Source organism: Vigna radiata, chromosome 7 (genome assembly GCF_000741045.1).
Source record: "Vigna radiata var. radiata cultivar VC1973A chromosome 7, Vradiata_ver6, whole genome shotgun sequence".
Taxonomy (NCBI): Eukaryota; Viridiplantae; Streptophyta; class Magnoliopsida; order Fabales; family Fabaceae; genus Vigna; species Vigna radiata.
In genome coordinates this window covers 51,185,889-51,206,799 of record NC_028357.1, presented here as the reverse complement: position 1 = coordinate 51,206,799, position 20,911 = coordinate 51,185,889, and the positions used below count along the sequence as shown (strand labels likewise).

General features: G+C 31.7%; 2 protein-coding genes across 3 annotated transcripts; one reads left to right on the top strand and one right to left on the bottom strand.

Moving 5' to 3' along the window:
• The first annotated feature begins 8,696 nt into the window (after nucleotides 1-8,696).
• Nucleotides 8,697-10,999, top strand: LOC106765555. 2 transcript variants are annotated; one of them, XM_014650222.2, is made up of 4 exons: nucleotides 8,697-8,856; nucleotides 9,239-9,426; nucleotides 9,531-9,594; nucleotides 10,195-10,999. In XM_014650222.2, exons 2-4 carry the CDS (start codon nucleotides 9,266-9,268, stop codon nucleotides 10,465-10,467), a joined length of 498 nt encoding a protein of 165 aa, XP_014505708.1. In that variant the 5' UTR covers nucleotides 8,697-8,856; nucleotides 9,239-9,265; the 3' UTR covers nucleotides 10,468-10,999. The 2 variants fall into 2 exon arrangements, with proteins under 2 accessions (XP_014505708.1, XP_022639927.1); XM_022784206.1 differs by lacking the exon at nucleotides 8,697-8,856 and adding an exon at nucleotides 8,905-9,021.
• Nucleotides 11,000-11,713: 714 nt separating this feature from the next.
• LOC106766583 (kinesin-like protein KIN-14D) lies at nucleotides 11,714-18,860 on the bottom strand. Its single transcript, XM_022782814.1, has 21 exons — nucleotides 18,767-18,860; nucleotides 18,503-18,660; nucleotides 18,305-18,415; nucleotides 17,807-18,028; nucleotides 17,279-17,431; nucleotides 17,087-17,170; nucleotides 16,838-16,915; nucleotides 16,640-16,732; nucleotides 16,186-16,422; nucleotides 15,636-15,845; nucleotides 15,007-15,336; nucleotides 14,842-14,923; nucleotides 14,658-14,753; nucleotides 14,394-14,570; nucleotides 14,171-14,277; nucleotides 13,903-14,082; nucleotides 13,646-13,812; nucleotides 13,297-13,550; nucleotides 13,033-13,196; nucleotides 12,618-12,943; nucleotides 11,714-12,525 (listed from the first exon to the last, which is right to left on the bottom strand). Exons 1-21 carry the CDS (start codon nucleotides 18,858-18,860, stop codon nucleotides 12,318-12,320), a joined length of 3,531 nt encoding a protein of 1,176 aa, XP_022638535.1. The 3' UTR covers nucleotides 11,714-12,317.
• Nucleotides 18,861-20,911: the final 2,051 nt, after the last annotated feature.

The following is a 20,911-nucleotide window of genomic DNA, read 5'->3' as shown; positions in this document are numbered from 1 at the left end:
AGTCTTCCTGACGTAAAGAGCTTTCTTTTGCACCGATCAAGATGTTGTTTTGAAATTGAAGTTCGTAGAAATCCTCAGAAGTTTCTTGGGACATAAGACAACTGAGGGAGTGTAGAAATTACTTTGATTTCGAGGTAAGAGAAGCTTGTAATTTAATTATGATTTTGTCATGAGTGATTGCATGATTGTGTGACGTTATGTTTGATGATTTGGTTGATGTTGAAATGTTGCATGTTTGTTGTATGTATTGATGTTTGAGAAATGGCATGAACTGGTAGAGATAAGGTTTGATCTTAATTCTGCAGTATTCTGCTAAATTATGTAATGGTAGACAGAGAGGTCCTTAATGACTGTTCGCTCTGTTGTGTGTATTCGGTCTTAGCTGAATTCTTCTTTGGTAAAACTTTAGTTAATGACCGACCGGTCTTGTATCATAAAATAGAGTATAGCATTCAACAATAGTTTTCTTCTATTTGGTAGTCAGTCTAGTTAAGTTACTCAATATAACTTAAGTCATAAATCCTACTTCTATTCTCAGTTATAACTAAGTGTTTGTAATTGTGAAGTTGAATCCACTCATCCACTCCTAAATAAGCTTGATAATGATCGGTCTTGAGAGTGTTTGGTCTTATGCTGACACTCGGTCTTGAGAGTGTTTGGTCTTATGCCAACACTCGGTCTTGAGAGTGTTCGATCTTATAATAACACTCGATCTTGAGAGTGTTCGGTCTTTGACTAGTGCTCGGTCTCCATAGTGCTCGGTCTCAGACAAGCGCTTGGTCTTAATAGTGCTCGGTCTCAGACTAGCGCTAGTATTCTTCCTAGTATTCAGTTTGCTACTAGTATTCGATGTGACAGTGTCCGGTCTCAATAAATGGTGTTCAGCCTAGAGCTTTAGTGCTCGGCCTAGGCTTTGTAGTGTTTGGTTTAAGCTCTTGGGGTTCGTTTCAATAAAATCGTTAGCCCGATGAATATCGTTCGGTCATGTTAGTCCCTAAGGAGTGTTATTCCGTTTGGTCTTATCTATAAACATGATTATCTCTTTCGGTCTTGTTCATGATTAGTATTTTCTTTTACAATTTTGTTTGATTTAATTGATAGTTAAGTATCATGATATTGAAGAATGATACGAATTGAATAATATGGATGTGGAAGAGAATTCCAAGGAGGAATATCTCTTGAATGGTATTGGAATGGTAAAGTATGAATGTGGACAAAGCTTAGCTGGCATTTATCCTGGTATTCCGTGATTACTCATTCTCATGTAGAGAAGAGTAACTCATGTGTGGGAATGGCAAGAGGTCCTAGTTCATAAGATTAACTTGGGCGAGGTATAACGGACTAACCTCGGGTGACAGTTGTTGAGGGCATCCCAACTACTACATCACCCGGGTACACAAACGTCGTTGCTACATAATTCCTACAATCTGGATGAGTCAAGTCAGTGGTCGGTCAATGCATGTTTATTCCTTTCGGTCATGTGTGAAATGTGTGTGTATTACTATTGTATGTTATAAATGAATCTGTCTGATCTATTGATTAATTAAATTACATAAGCTTACCCTACTTTTCTGTCTTAGCTTTGTTTGTCCATTCGATCGTCTTTTTCTGTTGCAATGATCATCTTATGGATGTAAGCAGAAGGGGACGGGTGTTCGTTAGAGGAACGTTAGAGAATGAAAATCCTGAAGTTTAGTATAGGACCGTTCGGTCAATGGTGATAGTAATATTTTGTATAAAAACCGTTCAGTTTATACAGTTTTGATGACCGTTCGATATATGAATGTCTTTTTGTAACACGGTTCGATTTGAACGTATCCTTATAATGGTTCGGTTTGTTTATAGAAGTTATATCAGGTTATAAAACCTTGTATAATTCTAAATGTTCAGTATTTTAGAATTTCCTCATAACTCTTATTATAAACTTATTAACTCTCCTATCATAATATTATTATTATTATTATTATTATTATTTATTATTATTATTTGTATAGTTTAAATCTATATTGAGATGTTACACAATAAAACTTTGAAACTATAATTAAAGGATCAAGTATAATAGTTTTTTTTTCTATTTATAAGCATTGATTAGTTGATGTCTATACATCTAGTAGAATTTACTTTTTAATATATATATATATATATATATATATATATATATATATATATATATATATATATAAAATTGAAAAATAAACTAATGGCTGTTATAAGCTGAATATATACACCACAACTATCCTACTATGCATTAAAAAGAACATATAAAGGACGATTATTCCAATTCTCCCAAAATAAAATTAATGAACTCAATTTTTTTTTTTGTTACAAAATTGATTATATTAGGATGGTTGTCCACTTGGATATGAATGTGCTGAAAAGAATCTCCAACCAAAAACATTAACGAGACAAAGTAACCTCACATGAAAAATATTTTTCTCTTCCAATCTTAAAATCAATATTATACTAAAATCAAAGTTATTATTCTTCTATAACTTGTATGGTATAATAAATTTTAATGTTAACCAAAAAATGACTTTAATTTCAATTGAAAATATAATTTGAATGATATATAAATATACTCAGTTTTTTTTTTATATTTATCTTTCATGTAAAATAAAAATGAACATCATGAAAGCTATAAAACTATTACTGTCTTGAATCAAATTACAATGAAAATTCAAGTATTTAGGATCTCTAACACTATTCAAACAAAAATATATATAATATGAAAGAACTGACTTTTCTTTTTACTAATTAACTTCATCAATGAGTTATGTTGCCAGTGTAATTTGTGTTAAGATGTGAAAATTTTCAAACAGACAAGTGTATAAAAATATCTTTTTATTTTATTTGTAAATGGAAGAAAATATTTTATAATACTACATAATTGGTTTTTTTAATCTCCTGTTATTCTATACGCACAAATTTACACAAATTAAAGTATTATATATATATATATATATATATATATATATATATATATATATTCATTTTATATATACTTACTACAAATTATTATTTTTTATTACATTATATATCTTATAAATTTATAACTCATATTTCCGCTAGATTTGTATTAAGTATTGATCCATGTTTTGGATGTCTATGAATTATTTTTTTCTTAAATATGGATAAAAATAATTTAAATCAAGTATTATAGAAACTGAAGGAGATATTGACATATTAATAGGAGTATACATGAATTCCACCACGTGTATGAGAATTTAACACATCTTGGAAATCTTGTGTGGAAGTTTTTTTTCAGTAATACCTATTTTTTTTTTCTTTTGAACTAGATTTATGTTAATTAGCTAGCAAGCTAAGGATGTGAATTATTGTATATTAAATATATTAACAATAAAATTATACCTTAATAGCATGCAGAATTAAATTAATATATCAATTATGTCTTTTAAAATAAAATATCATGCATGGTCAGTTCATGTACTGAGCTAATAAAGTTGCTTAGTGAGTTTGACAAAATTTTAGAGATCTAGAAAAAAAAAATATTCTTGGTCGGGTTGGTGAGAGATAAAAAAATTATATAATTATTTGTTTGTGAAAAATATATAATAATTTTTGTGGCATGTTTGGTTTTGTCTAAGGTGAGATGGAGAGATAGACACAGCAGGAATGAGATCGGAAGCTGTGTCTGGTCCATTCTGCACCTTGTTTCTTATGCCCACAAACACCGGTAGCATTTATGACACACCGCTTCATCCTTTATTATTTATATTTAATATTCATAACATCTTCCACGCGATGTGATGTTATCGATGTTATCCCTTCTCAATTCAGTCCCCCGACCGCTTCTCACTTCTGAGAATTATTATTTGTAATTATTTTTTTCTAAATAGGAAATTGATGATATATAACTTTTTTTTTCATTAATAACTATATATATTGTAGAAAAACTTAATTATGAGAAAGTAAATATTACATAAGTAATAGACATGTATTCTCTTTCGAAGAGTTTCAATTCAAAAAGATTTTTATTGGAGGAAACATTTTGAAATGTATTTAGATTTTAGGGATACATATTAAGTTGTAATTGATTTAAAATATTAAAAGAGATTCACTTTTAAGTTTATTCTAATTTTATAGATTCAACAAATAATTTATTTTAGACTCGATTTTGATAGTAGGTTAAAAAATGAATTTAAAACTTAAATTAATTTTATAAAATTAGTTTATAAAGAAAATTTACAATTATTTTTGTTTGTAAATTGACATTATTTTTAATTGATGTGAGACTTTTAATAAATCATTTTCAAACTCAGAGACTTTTAATAAATCATTTTCAAACTCAGACATACACATTGAACAAGAAAAGTTCTTTTTTTATCTAACATGTTACCTATATGACATGACCTAGCACACTAGCCCTCATTCTCAAGGAACATAGATAGGTAGGGACTGAAATACATCTTTATGACAGACGATAATTGACAAAGTAGTGAAATTGTCCCGTCACTATATCCACTAATGAAAAAGATATGAGAAAATTATAGATAATTGTTTCAAAGTGTGGAAATGGTCTATAAATAAGGCAAAGTGTACCTGAGGCCCCCTACTCGTCTGATAGTCGAGATATCATAGTTAAGATAAAGTCTACTCTTCTTCTTATTTAGGTATGTCATAATCATCCTCTACTAATTTTTTAAGTGATTCATTGCTAAAATATAGGGAATTTGGTGACAATAAGGCCACTCATGAGTCAACTTCACCCTGGTAGTGATGATAACCTTTTAATTAGTGAGTAATAAATGTCGATGCATTATTGCAAGGGGTTATGATTGGGTAGACCCTAGAGTTAATGTATATTTTTTCTAAATATCATTGGTTATCTATTGTTAATACGTTTGTTGAAAATGTGAAAGTGTTAGAAGGTGGTGTAGGAAATGATGTCATAATCATAGATCGAGTACGGATGAAGGATAATGTATGCCATGAGCGTAAAGGATATCCTTATGATGAAATTACAATGGGGTTATTAAGAGTCCTAAATGTTGCTCCCTCCAAGCTGCATCCAAACAGTTGAGTATATCTCCAAGCCTTTCAAATTCTTTGTCAAATACTCCACCTAAAATTTACCCTTAAAGTTTTTCTCCAATGTTATAGTATATGTTTCGGTAATCTTATGACTTAGCTATCATTGGTAGGTCAATCTCAAGTCTGCCTATTTGGCTTATACACTCAATCATTTAAAAATATTAAGGGCAACTTCTTTTGGGTTGTCATAAGACCATTAGGGCATAAGTATTTTTATGATGATGATAATAAACCCAAGTTTCCATTTAATTGGACACATGATCATATTTGGTAGCATAAGTACTCTAGATCTCTAGTGATAACCGATGATCATTACATGTTAAGCCAACTTGATAAATTGCTCAAGGGCTGCACATGAAGAAGATTGTTAGGGTGTTACTATCCCTACGTCCTTGTCACGATCTTTGTAATATGTATATTTTAATATTTTGTTGAGACAAGTTGTTAACTTTTGTTTATGTCAATTTTTTCTATAGAAATAACGTATGTTGTTGAGGTTAATTCCTTCCAGAAAGAACTATTCTGCCAACTAAGAAAGAAGAGACATGAGGAGAAGAAAAAGGAAAAAAAGAGCAAGCTGCCAGTGGCCCTTCTAACATCGAAAACATTATGATTGCCATGAAAAATTTGAGACCTCTTCCAATTGATAAGAAAAATAATAAGCATAAAGAAAATACCCCGCATCACGACACAACTTGTCCATCCTTCCCAAAATGTGGGCATTTTGATACAAGTGGTGTTGACGAGATTATCTTGACTTCCTTTTACGTTAGATTGAAGATAAATACAGGGATTAAGGTGACTTTAATCACCTTAGAAGCAAAACTCACATTTGATGTTGATCATGTGACCCCTTACATACCCTTAACGAATTTTAATCGTGTGTTATTGTGATGAATTATATGGAGCTTTATGTTGGACACCATATAAAATTAAATTCCAGGGAACGTTAGGGCCTTAGGACGCCAAGGAGGTTCTATCTAGCTTTGTTCTCTGTATGCTTAAGATTGAATGTTTAAGATTGTTTTAATGCGTGTTGATTTATCGATAATAATGAATGATTTAATATGACATGTATGATGGTTGGTTGTATGGATGATGGTGTAGTGACTCTCAAGGAGGAAGTGTTACACTGATCTTGAGTTTAAGGTGTATTGAGTTGTAATTTGATGATATTATCTTGACTATGCTAGTATCTAACTTACATGGAGGAAGATATCTAGTTGTGAGTGTCGATGAAGGTTTCTACAATCTGATGTTTCAATATGGAACAAGATTAAACCACCTAGGTATAAGAAATTTATCTGGTCATACTTGAGGAGGACATTGTTCCTAACTTATTGTTCTGTGAGAGTGTGCTCATTGGAACTGTAAGATGACATGATAAGTGCAAAATCTCTAAGTCTACTTAATACATGTATCTTTCAAAAGTATAGTCAAATGTTTAAGTCTTATGAATCATTATTGAGCATATCTTGTTGATATTTGATTATTGTTATTAGTAATTCATAAGTGAATTAATAGAAATCGAATTCATAGTAATATGATAGATTGAAATTCATATAAATTATTAATTACACTAATTTATACATTGATCTGATTTGTAATTTACTTATATATTATATATTATATATTATATATTATATATTATGATCATATATTATACTTGAACATGTAAGAGTAATGAAGAGAAAAAAAATTACTAAATAGTTTAAAACTTAACTTTTTCTATTTTAAATATACATGTAGATGTGTATTGTGATGCACTCCTTCTCCATTGTAGATATTTCATTTTGAAGGATAAATCTTAAATTTTATTTTAAACATTTAGTTTCAAATATAACTTAGAAGCTTTAAACGGTTGTGTTTAATATCTTAGTTACGATTTTTCTTAGTGTATTTTTATACTAATATAAGGTATAATAATTATATAATTAAAAATTATTTTAAGTAATTATTAATAAATATTTATTTATATTATATTTTAAAAAATATTTTTGAATTAATGTTTTTTACCTAAATGATTTTTATATATATATATATATATATATATATATATATATATATATATATATATATATATTTATTGCCTATAAAAAAATTGCCACGCATTTGTTTAATTTTAGAAAATTGAGATAATATATAATTAAAATTTTATAAGGATCAAAAGTGCATATGTACATATCAAAAGTGAATTTAAGCCAATATTAAATGAATTTAATGAACCATCCTAACTAGTGAAATTAGATACTACCTTAGTATATATTAACATTTAAGGTCATTTCATTGATGTTAAGAACAACAATTAATGCATAAACTTTTTTGAAACAATTTTACTAAAACAGTGTCAATGTTTATAAATGTAATATTTTGACTATGACGAAAACTATAAATTTAATCACAAGTTAGCAAAAATGAGATATGCTTCTTTCAAAGATGAAAATATCACCCAATTTGATTTTTTTTTTTAATTCGTTAAAAATGCAGTCATTTAATTCTATTATATATATATATATATATATATATATATATATATATATATATATATATATATATATATATATATATATATATATATAACAATATTTACTTTCATCACAACATCATAATTGTTTTAATTTACTATAATAATCAATTTAACCATTTTATTAAAACTTTTGATATTACTTTTACTGTCGTTTGTTATTATTAGTTGATTTTCAGTCCTGTTATTCTTATTATTATTTAACTTTAGATTTTGCTTAAGAAAACCTCTGTTTCGCAATCTCCTACCTTTAAGATTCATATGCAACTCCAATCCCTCTCTTGTTTGGTAGTATTTCCACACAGGTTTTCCTGTACATATATTCAACAATACAAATAAAAGTCGTCTATTATGTTATTATAACATTTAATATTAATACAAAATAAGAGATGAACACAAACAGATAATATGAAGAGATAAAGTAACAAAAGAAGAGAACTTAATTGAATACTCCATAAACAATTTTTTTTATTAATATCAATATTATCATTTTTTATTTTTATTATCCATCATTGTTGCAATGTCATAACTATTACTTTTACTATCATTATACTCATCACCTATTTATATTTTGTCTTTCACATTTAATAGGATTGAATATATTAATATTTATTTTATTTTTATCATCTATTTGATTCTGAACATATTATGATTTGATTTGGAAACGAATCTGTACTCTTTAAATAAATACATAACTTTGAAAAAAAAATATTGATACTAACCAATCAATTTAAATTATTTCATATGACTAAAATCAAGTTGAATGGATGGATCAATTTTATTCATATTTCAGTTAATAAATTAGCATAAGAAAGCCAACATCTATAAGCTAAATATTAATTTATTAGAAATTAAAATCATTATTTTGGTAAATAAGTAAAGCTCAAACATATACGTATATGTAACAGTACCGTATATGTAACAGTACCGTATATGTAACAGTACCGTTTCCGACCGAACAACAATAAATACGTACACGTTATCAACACAAGGTAATGAAAAAACAAAAACAAAAGTAATGAGAGAGTCATGGCCACGTGTGGATGGCATCGCGTCACCACTCACAAATCAGACATATCACATTAGACAGAATCTCAGATCTTAATCATTCATCTATGTTCCACAAGTGCCGTCTCACATCTTACCGCTGCACCTTCACCTACTGTACAAAATCCTTACTCCCTTCTTATCCTTCCCTCTTGCACTCATTTCTCTTCTTCTGCTCCTCCTTCCTCTTCTCCTCTCAGACTACCCCTCTCACTCTGTGATAGGCAGTTCAGGTACTCTCTCTCTCTCTTCCTCTCTCTCTCCCTCTCTATCTATATATACACATCCCTCTTTGTGCTTTTCTGCACAAAAAAAGTTACTTGCAAAGTTATCTTTGTGTTTGTGTTGGTGAATTCTCAAACTTTAGACCCTTTTGAGAAAGAAAACTTGAGAAGACGGTCCGTGTTTTCATGTCTTCTTTCAATCTAAGTGTCACTTTTTTTTAAGGCCTGGTTGATTTACAAAATTGTGAAAATGGGTTTCTTTTTTTCTTTCTTTCAGTTTTTTCTTGTACTGTTTCCTTGGGTTTAGTTCAATTTATCCCCTGCTTCTGAAACCAAAGCAACCTGTGATTAGAAAATAAAGTTTTTAATTTTTTGTTTGATGTGGTTGCAGGTGTTCCTTGTCAAGATCTGTGAAAAGATGAATAGCTACAGCTATTATGGATACCAAGAGAAGAACACCTTCACAAGCTGTGAGGAGATGAGGATGGAATCAGTGATTTGCCCCAAACCTCGGCGAGTAGGTCTCATGAACCACTCTTCCATCAACACACACATCAGACCCTTTAGGCACCCCATCAGGTAATTCTCTCTTCCTTTTCCTTTTTAGCCATTCTTATTTGTGGTTTGAAGCCAATTTTGTCATAAAAATTCTGACTTTTTTTTTTGTTGTTAAAAAAATGCAGCTATCAATCTGAGGTGGAAGATTCAGGAGTCGGGGCAGAGCTTTTGGACATCATTCTTCCCAAGGTTCTTTTCTATGTTACTCTTTTGTTATTTTGTTATGTACTAGGAAACACAAATTAGAGTACAGAAATGGTATGAAATTTGCCTATTTTTTTTGAGGAAAAAATGATAACAATTTTTTCCTTTTACAAGTATTTCTCTGAGAAACAGCTGTTATCATATGATAAAAAGATGTTTTCTCGCCTCAAATCAATTTCTGGGGGGGACAATTTACTATCAAAGGTTACTACAGTTTTGATTTCTGTAGAGCAAGTTTTTCCCTCATAAAGAGAGCAAAAAAAAAAACTTGTATTATTAAAGTTGACTTCTTGTAATACTTCAAAGTTACCTTTATTTTACAGTTAAATAAAACTGATTTTTATTTTAACCTATTGAATGTCATTTGGGATGTTTGTAAAAGTTAATTTGGACCACAAACATTTGATTGGAATGTGAGCAAGTGTAACGAATTGAGTCCAAATAAATAAGCATTGAATCAATTTGTAGTGATAATGATTTATGATGAGGACTTATGTATGATGGTATCCTTGTGATCAATATCTGGGACTTGATTGAAATGAAGTAATCTAACCAAAGACTTATTCTTTGATTTGTTTTTGTCAGGAAAGCTGCTACCTGACAAGATCAGGAGGGCAAGTGGTAGCATCATCACCACCGTTTTTCTGTGGATCTCCTCCAAGTAGGGCCTCGAATCCTGTAATTCAAGATGAGCAATTTGGTAATGGGAATTTTAGTCCATTTACCGAGGCATCCTCTTCCTCAGCTCGAGGCTGTGTTCCAATGAAATTTGGTCAGACTCCAGCTGCTGTGAGGATAGAAGGTTTTGACTGTCTTAACAGAGATAGGAGCAGCTGCAGCATCTCTGCTGTGGCATAATCCATTTTTGCACAAAAGAAAAAATAAAAGAAAAGAGAGAAAACTAATACAGAAGCAGAGAAAAGATGGTAGAGGACTAAAAGTCAATGAAGGTCAAATAGCTGGTGACTAATTTTTGTTTGGAAAGAGGGGCTAATCATGCTGTTAGAGTACTATCTGTATATATACAAGTGATCTATGGATGTTTGTTTTCAGAGTCTGGTATCGTGCAACAAGAGTGTCTTTTCTGTTGTTATTCCTTGTGATCAATAAAAAAAGGACTTGGCGTTGAAAAAATGAACATGTCTCTTGTTAGGTTCCTAGAGTCTTACAATTTGTTTTGTGTCACTCAGGTCCTCCCGTTGTAATTGTAATTTGGAGGAGATTGAGAAAAACTAGTCTTTGGAGTTTTGTACATTAGTTTTTTATTAATATTTTGTGGGTGCCCTTTTCGGTGTTGCCTATTTGATATGATGTTATATTAATCTCAAAGAGAATCTGTGTATTCAAGGCAACTCACCTTTGGAAAATGTAAGATGATTTATTGTATTTATCTAGTAGTGCAATCGATGATTTGGTTCTTTGAAGAGAGAGACATAGGGAAAAAATATTGGTTTTTGGTTCAAGGGTATCTTGAGAAGCAACAAAGCTATTTATGGTCAGATTTGAGGGACTGTCTTGTGTTTCAATTATGGACCACTTTTGATAGGTTGTTGGAAGACGCAGGAAGGTTTAGTATTTGCTGTAATATGAGGATGTTGTGGAAAGGAGTGTCGTATCAAATAGATATTGATATGTGATTAAAATTTCTTTTCTTTAGTATTTGCTGTGATGTGAGGATGTTGTGGAAAAGAGTGTGGTATCAATTAAATCTAAATATGTGATTAAAATTTCATTTTTTAACATATTGATTTTAAAGCAATTATGGAGTTGTTAAATGTTACATAATACATAACTTTTACTTTCATCTTACATACTAAATGTATGAATAAAATTTTGAAACTAGTTTTTTTTTTCTATACTATTAAGTAATAACAGTTCAATGAAACTCTAAGTAACTTAGTTTAAGTAGTGAGTTTTTTGATGGGGATTTACTATGTTAACTTTGTTTTTTCTCCTGCATAGTACTTATGTTACATTACATAAATATCCCAATAAAAAAAATTAATAATTCAAATTAATGTTTAATCTTCAGTCAAATTGAAACTTTATAAATTCAATTTTTGTCCAGCCGTTCTTAATTTTTAAGTTTAATCAGCTAAGTGTTATTTGTAATTCCCTATAAATATAAATAATCTTCTCGTTTAAAAATTTATCATTTATTGGAAAGGATCTTTTTGTAAAGAATGTTAGTACAGACAGACAGTCTATATTAATGGTTTTGCTATAAAAATAATGAACATTTAAGAACAATATTGAAAAGATGACGAGGGCATAATTTTGTCATGGAGATACCATACTTCTAACTGTGTTTAATTTGTTTTAAATCATAAGTACCTCTTATTTGACTATATTTATATTTATGTTAAATATTCTTCTTTTAATATAATGTATTTTGTTAGTGTGGTTGGTCATTTTAACAATAGATACAGAACTTGGAATGCTACAAATCCTTCTATTTTATTTGAAATTGATGGTGTTTAGATCCTATGCTACACTTATACATAAACTGACACATTTTCTATGCAAATACTCTCAGAAGTGTCACCAACATGACTAGAAGTAAACTATTGCATACCAATGAAATATTTACACAGTGCCTGTCAAAGAGTGAGAGTGAAATATGAATTGTAGCTTCTGCTTCCTACTTTACTTCCACAGTTTTGGAGGCTTAAGGGTGCCTATACTCATGCTTTTTTTAATACCTGAAATCAAATTTGTGAAAGAAAGTTGAGAAGTTGAATGAGAATAGATGTTAAGAAGAGTGTTAACGTAGTATGCATATACACACCTGATGACTTCTTCACTGGTTCCTTTACTGGGGCAGCGGTGGGGATGGTGGGGATTGTGGGAATTGTGTTTGATGAAGTTCGGCCAAATTTCCTCATAGCTTGAACAGTTCTGCGAAATCCTTTAGACCTGAAAAAAAAAAATAAACTAATAAATTTTAAGTATGACCACTAAATGATGCTGGTGGTGTTCTGTTAATTTCCTTTCCGAATGTAACCCACATCTTCTCTGATGGTGGTTTTGGGACTTCAGTGAGACTGGAATTTTCAGAACCATCAGTTTCTGTGCCTGCAGCAACACCACCGTCAGAAAAATCACTTGATCTTCCGTCAAAATCAGAATCTGTACATGTTTCTGCAGTTGCAACAAAATCATTTTGTTGCGCATGATCATCGATTGGTTGGGGACTAGTAGATTGTAACTGGATACTACTTCTACTTCGTGGAATTATATTTCGCTTAACTCTGCTACCAGCTAAACCTTTCATGGCTTGAAGTCTCTCAATCTCCTCATCTTTTGCCAAAATAGAGCTCTTCAAAGAAGACACCTAGAAAGTCAAGTAAGGGAGGGGATGATTACTCATCTGGTTCATTCACAAACATGAAAACAGTCATGCCAACATAATCAATTGGGTACCTGTTCCATCATTTCTTTAAAGTCTTTGCCCTCTTTGTTACTTCGCGCAGCTCCTAATTCAACTCCAGAAACCCTCTCAGCAAACTTTAAAGTGCTTAGAGTTTCAGAATATGAACTTAAGTCTGAATTGATTTGGACGAACATGAGCGTCTTTGCTTGACCACCTATGGGGTAAGATCAAAGGCAAGATTCAAAGATCAGAAGAAAGTTTACATTGAAAAAATCAAGGTTGGCGACGTTGATAAATTGTTAATAAAGATTTACCAAGAGAAGTTTGTAGAAGTTGAGTAAGCTTGCTGTTTCTGTATGGTACATGAGAGCTCTTTTGAGAAAGGGAAAAAATTACATCTCCAAGGGCAGCTAGTGATTTATTTATATGCTGTGCTTCTTTGAGCCTATCCCCAATTACTTCAGAACGATCTACTCTTTCACTTCCAGCCAAATCTACCAAATGAAGATTACCAGCCATAGTGCAACCAGTCTTCAAGTCCTTCCCGGTAACGTGAACTGAGACAACACTGTGTACATAAGTTTACATGATGTCATCACAATGAAAATCTTTCATTTCAATGTTGAATGATAAAAAAGGTAAGGACAAAAAAACTGGTGCAACCTGTGAGAACGGCTACTTCGTTCATTCATAGCAGTTGCAGCAATGGCTCTATTTTTAAGTCCAATTTCCATTAGCTTAATAACATCTGAAGGTAATTTCACTGGGAACAAGCTAGCATCTGGGACTACTAAGCCATTTGGTCGAGATTGAGTCAATATCCCAAGTGTGTGCATTTAAGGAAATCAGAGACACAAAACGTAGAAGAAGAAAATCCATGGAAAGAAATGAGATGTTCAAAGTTACTGAAAAAAAGGATATCTTTTTGGAGAAGCATATGTTGTTAACAAGTCACGTACTTGCTCGTTATATATCTCAACCATTTGAACTCCGATCTCATACTCCACTATATCTTGTCTACTTGTGGAAATCCTGAAGAGGTCATTTAGAGCTCGATAGTTAACACCGATAGTCTCGCTTGTTGCCCCATTTGGACCAGTCTGAGAAAAGTTGGCATCTTATAGAATAAATAATTCCTTCAATAAATGATGTATGAGATGAAAATCAACATATCGAGAAGGTCCGTACCATTGTATAAGTCTTCCCTGAACCAGTTTGACCATAAGCAAATATACACACGTTATACCCATCTAGAACTGATCTAGTGAAGTCTTGGATGTCGGAGTATACCTCCGCTGCATCGTTCAGATTACTATCATTAGTACAACACTAGAATGTTAACAGAAAAAAAAAAGGGAGAAACTGTAATTTCGAAGTAATCATAAAAAATGGTGCGTTTATGTTATTAAACCTTGAGTTGCGGCAGGGCTGAAAACCCTGTTAAATTTAAATGACCGAAGAGTATCTTTTCCTTCTTTGGATGGATTTGCCACAACCAAATCATTTTCACCAACGTGTTCAACAATAGACTCTTTTTCCAATTTTCCTAATGCAGATGGTCGAATTCGACAATATACTCTGATATTTCCTGTATCATGAAAAAAAAAAAAAAAAAACTGAGTTCATAGTACACTTACACATCAATAACCCAGTAGAAAAGACAATATAATGCCACCTTTTAGTTCTTGAATCTCATTGAACAGTTTTTTATTTTCAGCCATAACAACGTGGTAGTTCTCAGCTGCGTGTAAAAGTGGTTTAAGTTTTACACCTGAACAGATAATTTACAATAAAGTGGTTAGAGTCTTCAGAGAAGGAAAGAGGGAACAGTAGAGTAACATTCTAATAACAAGACCTACCTAATAGATCCAACTCCCCTGCATAAACCGTTTGCTCTTTTATTACATTTTGCTTAGTGGATTCCAAAGATAACTTCATTTTCTGGATGATATCAAATTCAGTACAAAATTGTAATGTTTGACATCACCAAGATAACATTGACATTAACACATTTGTAAGTGTACCTGTAGGGAACTGAATTGAAATGTTATGACAGTCAGAAATCGGTTCATTTTCATGTTCCACTTCTGATCTTTTGAATCCGAAGAAACCTCAAGTTCCTTAACCGTATTTCTTAACTCTTTCAATTGATGCTCATATTCTTCACACTTTTGTTCCAATTCTGCTTTGGCATACTTTTCCAACTGGGACCGCTGTACTTCATATGCTGTTTTAGTTGTTTCGAGTTCTTGCTTCAAAGCTGAAATTTCTGAACTTTTGTGCTCCTGTTCTTTCATTGACCTAGCAATTTCCTCATCATTCGCTGTCTTAACCTCTTCTTGAAACTTTTCAACCTGCATTTAAGGGCCAAAAAGCACATAAAAATACAAATAACATGAAAGTAATTTATCAAAGAATAAAACTTGGATTTGTTTTTACATTTTCTACTGAACAATTTATTGTTCTATCTCAAAAATCCTTGTGATAAAAGTTAACATAGGTTATCAAAGTGAAACTCAAATACTGTTTAGATAACATCATAACAGTAAGAAATTACATCTAAATTTGTCTTCAAACTAAAACCTCTTGCTTGGTCTTGTCTGGTCCCTCTACATGTACTAATATATTGTTTTGCGTGTAAAGAAACCAATACCTTATTTTGTAATACTTTCAATTGGTACTCATATTCTTGGGCCTTTTCTGTCCATGCCTTAGCACCTTTTGCTTCTTCTTCAAGTTGAGAGAATTGTGCTTCATATGTTCTTTTGGCTGTTCCCAGTTCGCTCTTCAAAGCTGAAATTTCCATTTTTTTGTCCTCCTGTTCTTTCATCAACCTAACTAATTCATCTTTCATATTTTCAGCCTGTATTGAAGGTCCAAAGATCTCAAAATACTAATAATATGAAAATAAATTATCGAAGGATAAAACTTAAATGCAGTTATTTAGATGGTTTGTGTAGTTTTCCAACAAAAATTAGACTATTATCTCATCTCAAGACTACAAGTAATAAAAAGTTTCAGTATGCGTTACCAAGCTGAAAACTTGATTTTGAATTTCTGAACAAAGAATAACATCATAAGCATGTGTGAAACAGTATTTGAGTTTTGTCTAATAACTAAAACTTCTCGGTCTTGTCCTGATTTCTCTCCTAGTGTTGTGTAGCAATAATACATTGCTTATCGAGCAAAGAGAGAAACCTTACCTTATTTCTTACTTCTTCTATTTGTTGTTTATATTCTTGAGCCATATGTGTCAGTTCTGCTTTAGCACCCTCAGCTTCTGCTTCCAACTGTGCCAATTGCACTATAGATGTTCTTTTGGCCGTTTCCAGTTCTATCTTCAAAGCTGAAATTTCCAATATTTTGTCCTGCTGCTCTTTTATCAACCTACCAACTTCTGTCTCATCAACCTTATTTTCTTCCTCTTTGATCCTCTCACGCTTTATCGAAGGGACAAAGAGCCCAAAATCCAAACAACAAAAAAAAAAAAAAAATTCAATTAAAAGTGTATCAATGTATTGTTTATTGTACATGAAACCATTACCATTAACTGCTGATTTATGTAGAGAATTCATACCAATATGATAGTTTTGCAGATATAAAATTGATCTACTTCTAAATTCTCATAGAATGATAACTCAAAACTATCTGTGATACCTCATTCTCATCTTTAGTTTCTGATGCAAGTGTCTCGAGTACTCTTATTCTGGACTGGTATTTTTCTTCTCGAGCCTTGAAAAGATTGTTTTGCTGAAGTGACAGGACAATAAAGTGATTTGAAGAAAATGACTGAGAAATCAAAAGTAACAAACTAACTAACTAGCTTTTGAAAATAATGTAATGAACATGACATACAGTTCGTAAATGTTCTGCTTGAGTTGACATGCGCCGTTCAATCTCTTGCGCAACCTTCCTCAATAAGCAAGCCACACGCTGAGAAACAAAGATAATAAACCATGTTTATGAAACTGGATGCGGTATATTTGTTTGTGCTGCAAACCAATTGCGTTGATTGTATACGTGTAAACCAATTGCATGGATTATATACATGTAGTTTAATGAATGAGTTTATGTAACACCAAACCAAACTCTCCAAGGCCATACATGAGGTATTTCCCCATTTCTTCTTTCAACACTTTCTTCAAGAATACCGTTCACAACACTCAGAAGCGACTGAGTGGGAGCATTCTGCAAAATTAGACTCTGAAACATATCAGTCATGTCTCAAACAGAAAAACCATGTTCATCTATAAACATGCATTAAAGTGTATATGGAAGTAGACTTTAAGAACTTACATCTATATTGTTTGATTTCATCATTTCTGATATCTTTTCAGGTGGAAGATCTATGTAACTTCCTGGTTTCAGTTGAAACACCTCATGGAAATTATGACCAGCATGGTGTATTAATGAGGCTGATTGCTCTGTCGAATATACAAATGAGTAAAACTAACTACTTAAACACGGAGAACACAGTCTATTTGGAAACTGGTGATGATAAAAAAGTATATACTAGTAGTATTTTAGTAAGAAATTACAAGGAAATTGTCTTCCACACAAAAGTTAAGATTTAAATTTCGGACAAGCGTATAATGTCATAAGTTCTCTTGACACTGTTTCTCTAGTTAAAATCGGCATTTCATCTCAGTAAAACTAATAATTTATCCTTAGCTTTTTAATAGTACAAGGTCGTACTGAAATTTTGCTGCTAAGGAAATTCTTGATAGAGGTAAATTTTCTTGATTGCTAACATAACCTTGGCACCATGTTCAGAAAGTGGTATGCTTAAACAAACACAAAAACGAAGTCCGAGTTTAAATTCACCGAACCCTGCACAGATGGGGAACTCATAACACGCTGCAACTTTGACGAAGTTGAAAACTTCTTCTGCTCTCCACCAAATGTTGTAGAACAATGATGATGATGGAATGGTGAATTCACACGAGGGCTGACTGTGATGGAACTAGGAAGATTATCTCCAAAAGCATGCTGCAAACTTTTTTTTCTGAGTGTTAAAAGACATTCCACAACAGCTTTCATAGACCCCTACACAACAAAAGAACATGGTAACCCAACAGGGAACATGAACCAAGCTCATGAAAAACTCATGCATAAAAACAAAACTAATGCTATACATGAAGATACATAAGGTTTTTACTATAGTTCAAAGATAAAGATTTTACTGATAATGTTCTTGTCATCAGTTGACAGAAATAAGTTTGTATCAAAGTTAAATTCATGTAATACTTAAAGCCTGATTGATTACGATTGTGTAACTCCCGTTAAACTAAGTTTATGCACGATATAAAGTAGGCCTCTTACCTTTTCTAGGTCTGATATTTCAAACCGGAGCATTCCCGTTAGATCCAAAACTTTCAGAAACGATTTAACATTTTCTGATTGTGATGGCAGAACATTATCAGGTTCACTAACCTACACAAGAGAAACCAGACTAAAAGATATATCTCAAATCACTTGCAAATTACAGTTAGAGCTAGTTAAAAGGTTAAAAAGTGTTACCACATTCACAATACCAGGTCGTAGCTTGTTCAGTATCTGGCACAAAACAGTACCATTACTCAAGCATGCTCTTAATTCACCATCCGTGACATTTGGTGGAAATTTCAATGAAGGAATAAGGCTAGTTAACCACTGAACCAAAAGCAATCGATTCTTGGCTGAAAATATTCCAATTATGGGGGAGATCACCACATGAATGAATACATAGAACATGCAAATTGGCAATAGGCGTGGTAAGGAACTAAGTAAGTCCTATTCCATTACCTTCCAACTCAACATTGTGGGATTGAAAACTCCCATTTTCAAAGGAACTACCAATGGGGCTGCCCAATTCTGTAGCTTCTGAAGGGAAATTCATCACTATGTTCCTCGAGGGACAAAGCAACTTCACATTTCCATGGAGACATGTTTCAACGAAACCCCCATTTTATCAATTCATTATAGAAAAAAAACAGCCTGAAATTAATACCCAATCCACCACAAAAAGTAAAAGTTAGCATCAAGGTAGTCTGATCATATTGCACAAATACAACGCAATGAAAAAAAAAATCTTGATTCCAATTCCATTCACTAGCTAAAGCGATTTACTCCCTTCAGAACAGAAAAAGGCACAATCTCCGTATGCATTCTCTTCCTGACAGACAAAAGAAAAATCCTATAGAGGAAGTCTTGAAAATGGTCCTAAGAGGTTGGAGTAAAAAAGAACAACTTTTCCATCCTACAATTCAAGATTGTATTCCAAATTGAACATATTTTCAAAATAACATTCCAAGAATATAAAGAATACCAAGAATAATGGCAATTCAATCCATGCATAATGGTTATCAGAACCCTCTAAATTCTAATAGAAGTCAAACATTCCCGTCTGAAATGATCGAGATTGTTGACCCTTCAAGAATGGGAAAATCCGTAAAACTGCAGCTCCGGAGAAGGACAGAATAAAAGAAAGGAAAAAAAAAACGGAAGAAGAATGTAAAAAGTTAGAAAAGTAGATTATTGATGCATTGTAACCGAGAATATAGTGAGACGTTCACGTTGAATCAAAGATGGTTCTTGATATTGAATATGAGGAGACTGAGAGAGAGAGAGAGAGAGAGAAAAATCCTTTGTATAAATTTAATTTTGAATAAATGACATATAATTATAAAGATTGTTATGACTAGTGCTGGTAATGTATGTTTGTTTAGAAGTGTAAAAATGAAAAAGATGATAAAGAGTGTACCGAGAAAGAAGGAGAGTAAGACTCTCTGCGTCACCATTGATCATGCATGCATTTCTACGTGCATCAACACAACTAGGCTGCAAAAGGCTTATTATTTCGGACTCTTATATACTTATATAAATAGGCCAGTCCAAGAATAATTTCAAAGCAATCTTTATATTTTATTCATTTCTATTACTTCATTAGTTGTATTTTCTCGGTCACCAAATATTATCTTTTTTTAAGTTTAAACTTTTACTTTTAAATTAATTTTAGTATTCGATTTGTATAAAATATATATTTGTTTACCCATTGTCATTATATATTTTACTTTTAAGTTTTAACTATTTTTCCATTCAATACACATTTTTGTAAAGTCCTTATGGTAGTTAGATATCTATTTTATCTTTCTACAAGCAACTCAACCTTTTTAGAAATATCAATGTATTGATTATGTGGAGGTATTTTTTTTTTTCAGGAAACAATATTCATTTTTTATGAGAATATTATGTTTATTTATATTTATTATCAGTATTATATTTATGAAATTGTTATTATATGTTAAAGAAAAATATATATCGACATATAACTAATTGTAATACTAGTGCATGAGCAACCTAGATAACATTTAATGGTGAAGTTGATTGCTCATAATGTACCATTTTATTAAAGAAAATAAAATTATAAGTAAATTAAAATTATTAAATGTGAAATGAGATTCACAAAGTATATTTTTGTTAATAAAGTTCAATTAATAATAAAATATGCATAAGATTTGTAGAAGGGAAAACCATCTTGCTAATGTATATTAAGATTCCTTGGACAAGGAAAAACCATCTTGGTGGCTGAGAAAAGTTATGAACTTTGAGTAGGATAGAAAAGCCAAGCCCTGGCCAAATTGAACTACGAAGTCGTGAGAGAAAAAAAAAGTATTTGAGGCAATTAGGAAATGATATGAATGAGAAAAGATTTGAAAATCTTAGACAAATTTCCTCTCAAATTTGGAAATGACCATGCAATGCAGTGCAATGGTTGATGTTCGTATTAGGCAAGCCAATTGCAGAAAAGGGATCCAAAGAATGGAAAGTGATTCATAAAGAAAAGCTAGGGATTGCATAGTCTCTCATGAGCAGAAGCTTATAAATTGAGACATGATGATGATTGTGCTGACCCATTGGCTTTATGTTTCTGTCTTGCACCACTACCCT

Bases quoted from the DNA above. Each gene is read 5' to 3' on its own strand.
- LOC106765555 (XM_014650222.2), top strand. From the start codon at position 9,266: ATGAATAGCTACAGCTATTATGGATACCAAGAGAAGAACACCTTCACA. The intron at 9,427-9,530 runs GTAATTCTCTCT...AAAAAAATGCAG, and splicing joins CCCTTTAGGCACCCCATCAG to CTATCAATCTGAGGTGGAAG. The intron at 9,595-10,194 runs GTTCTTTTCTAT...TGTTTTTGTCAG, and splicing joins TGGACATCATTCTTCCCAAG to GAAAGCTGCTACCTGACAAG.
- LOC106766583 (XM_022782814.1), bottom strand. From the start codon at position 18,860: ATGAATTTCCCTTCAGAAGCTACAGAATTGGGCAGCCCCATTGGTAGT. The intron at 16,733-16,837 runs GTATGTCATGTT...CTGTCACTTCAG, and splicing joins AAGCAGAACATTTACGAACT to CAAAACAATCTTTTCAAGGC. The intron at 15,846-16,185 runs GTAAGGTTTCTC...CCTTCAATACAG, and splicing joins TAGAAGAAGTAAGAAATAAG to GCTGAAAATATGAAAGATGA.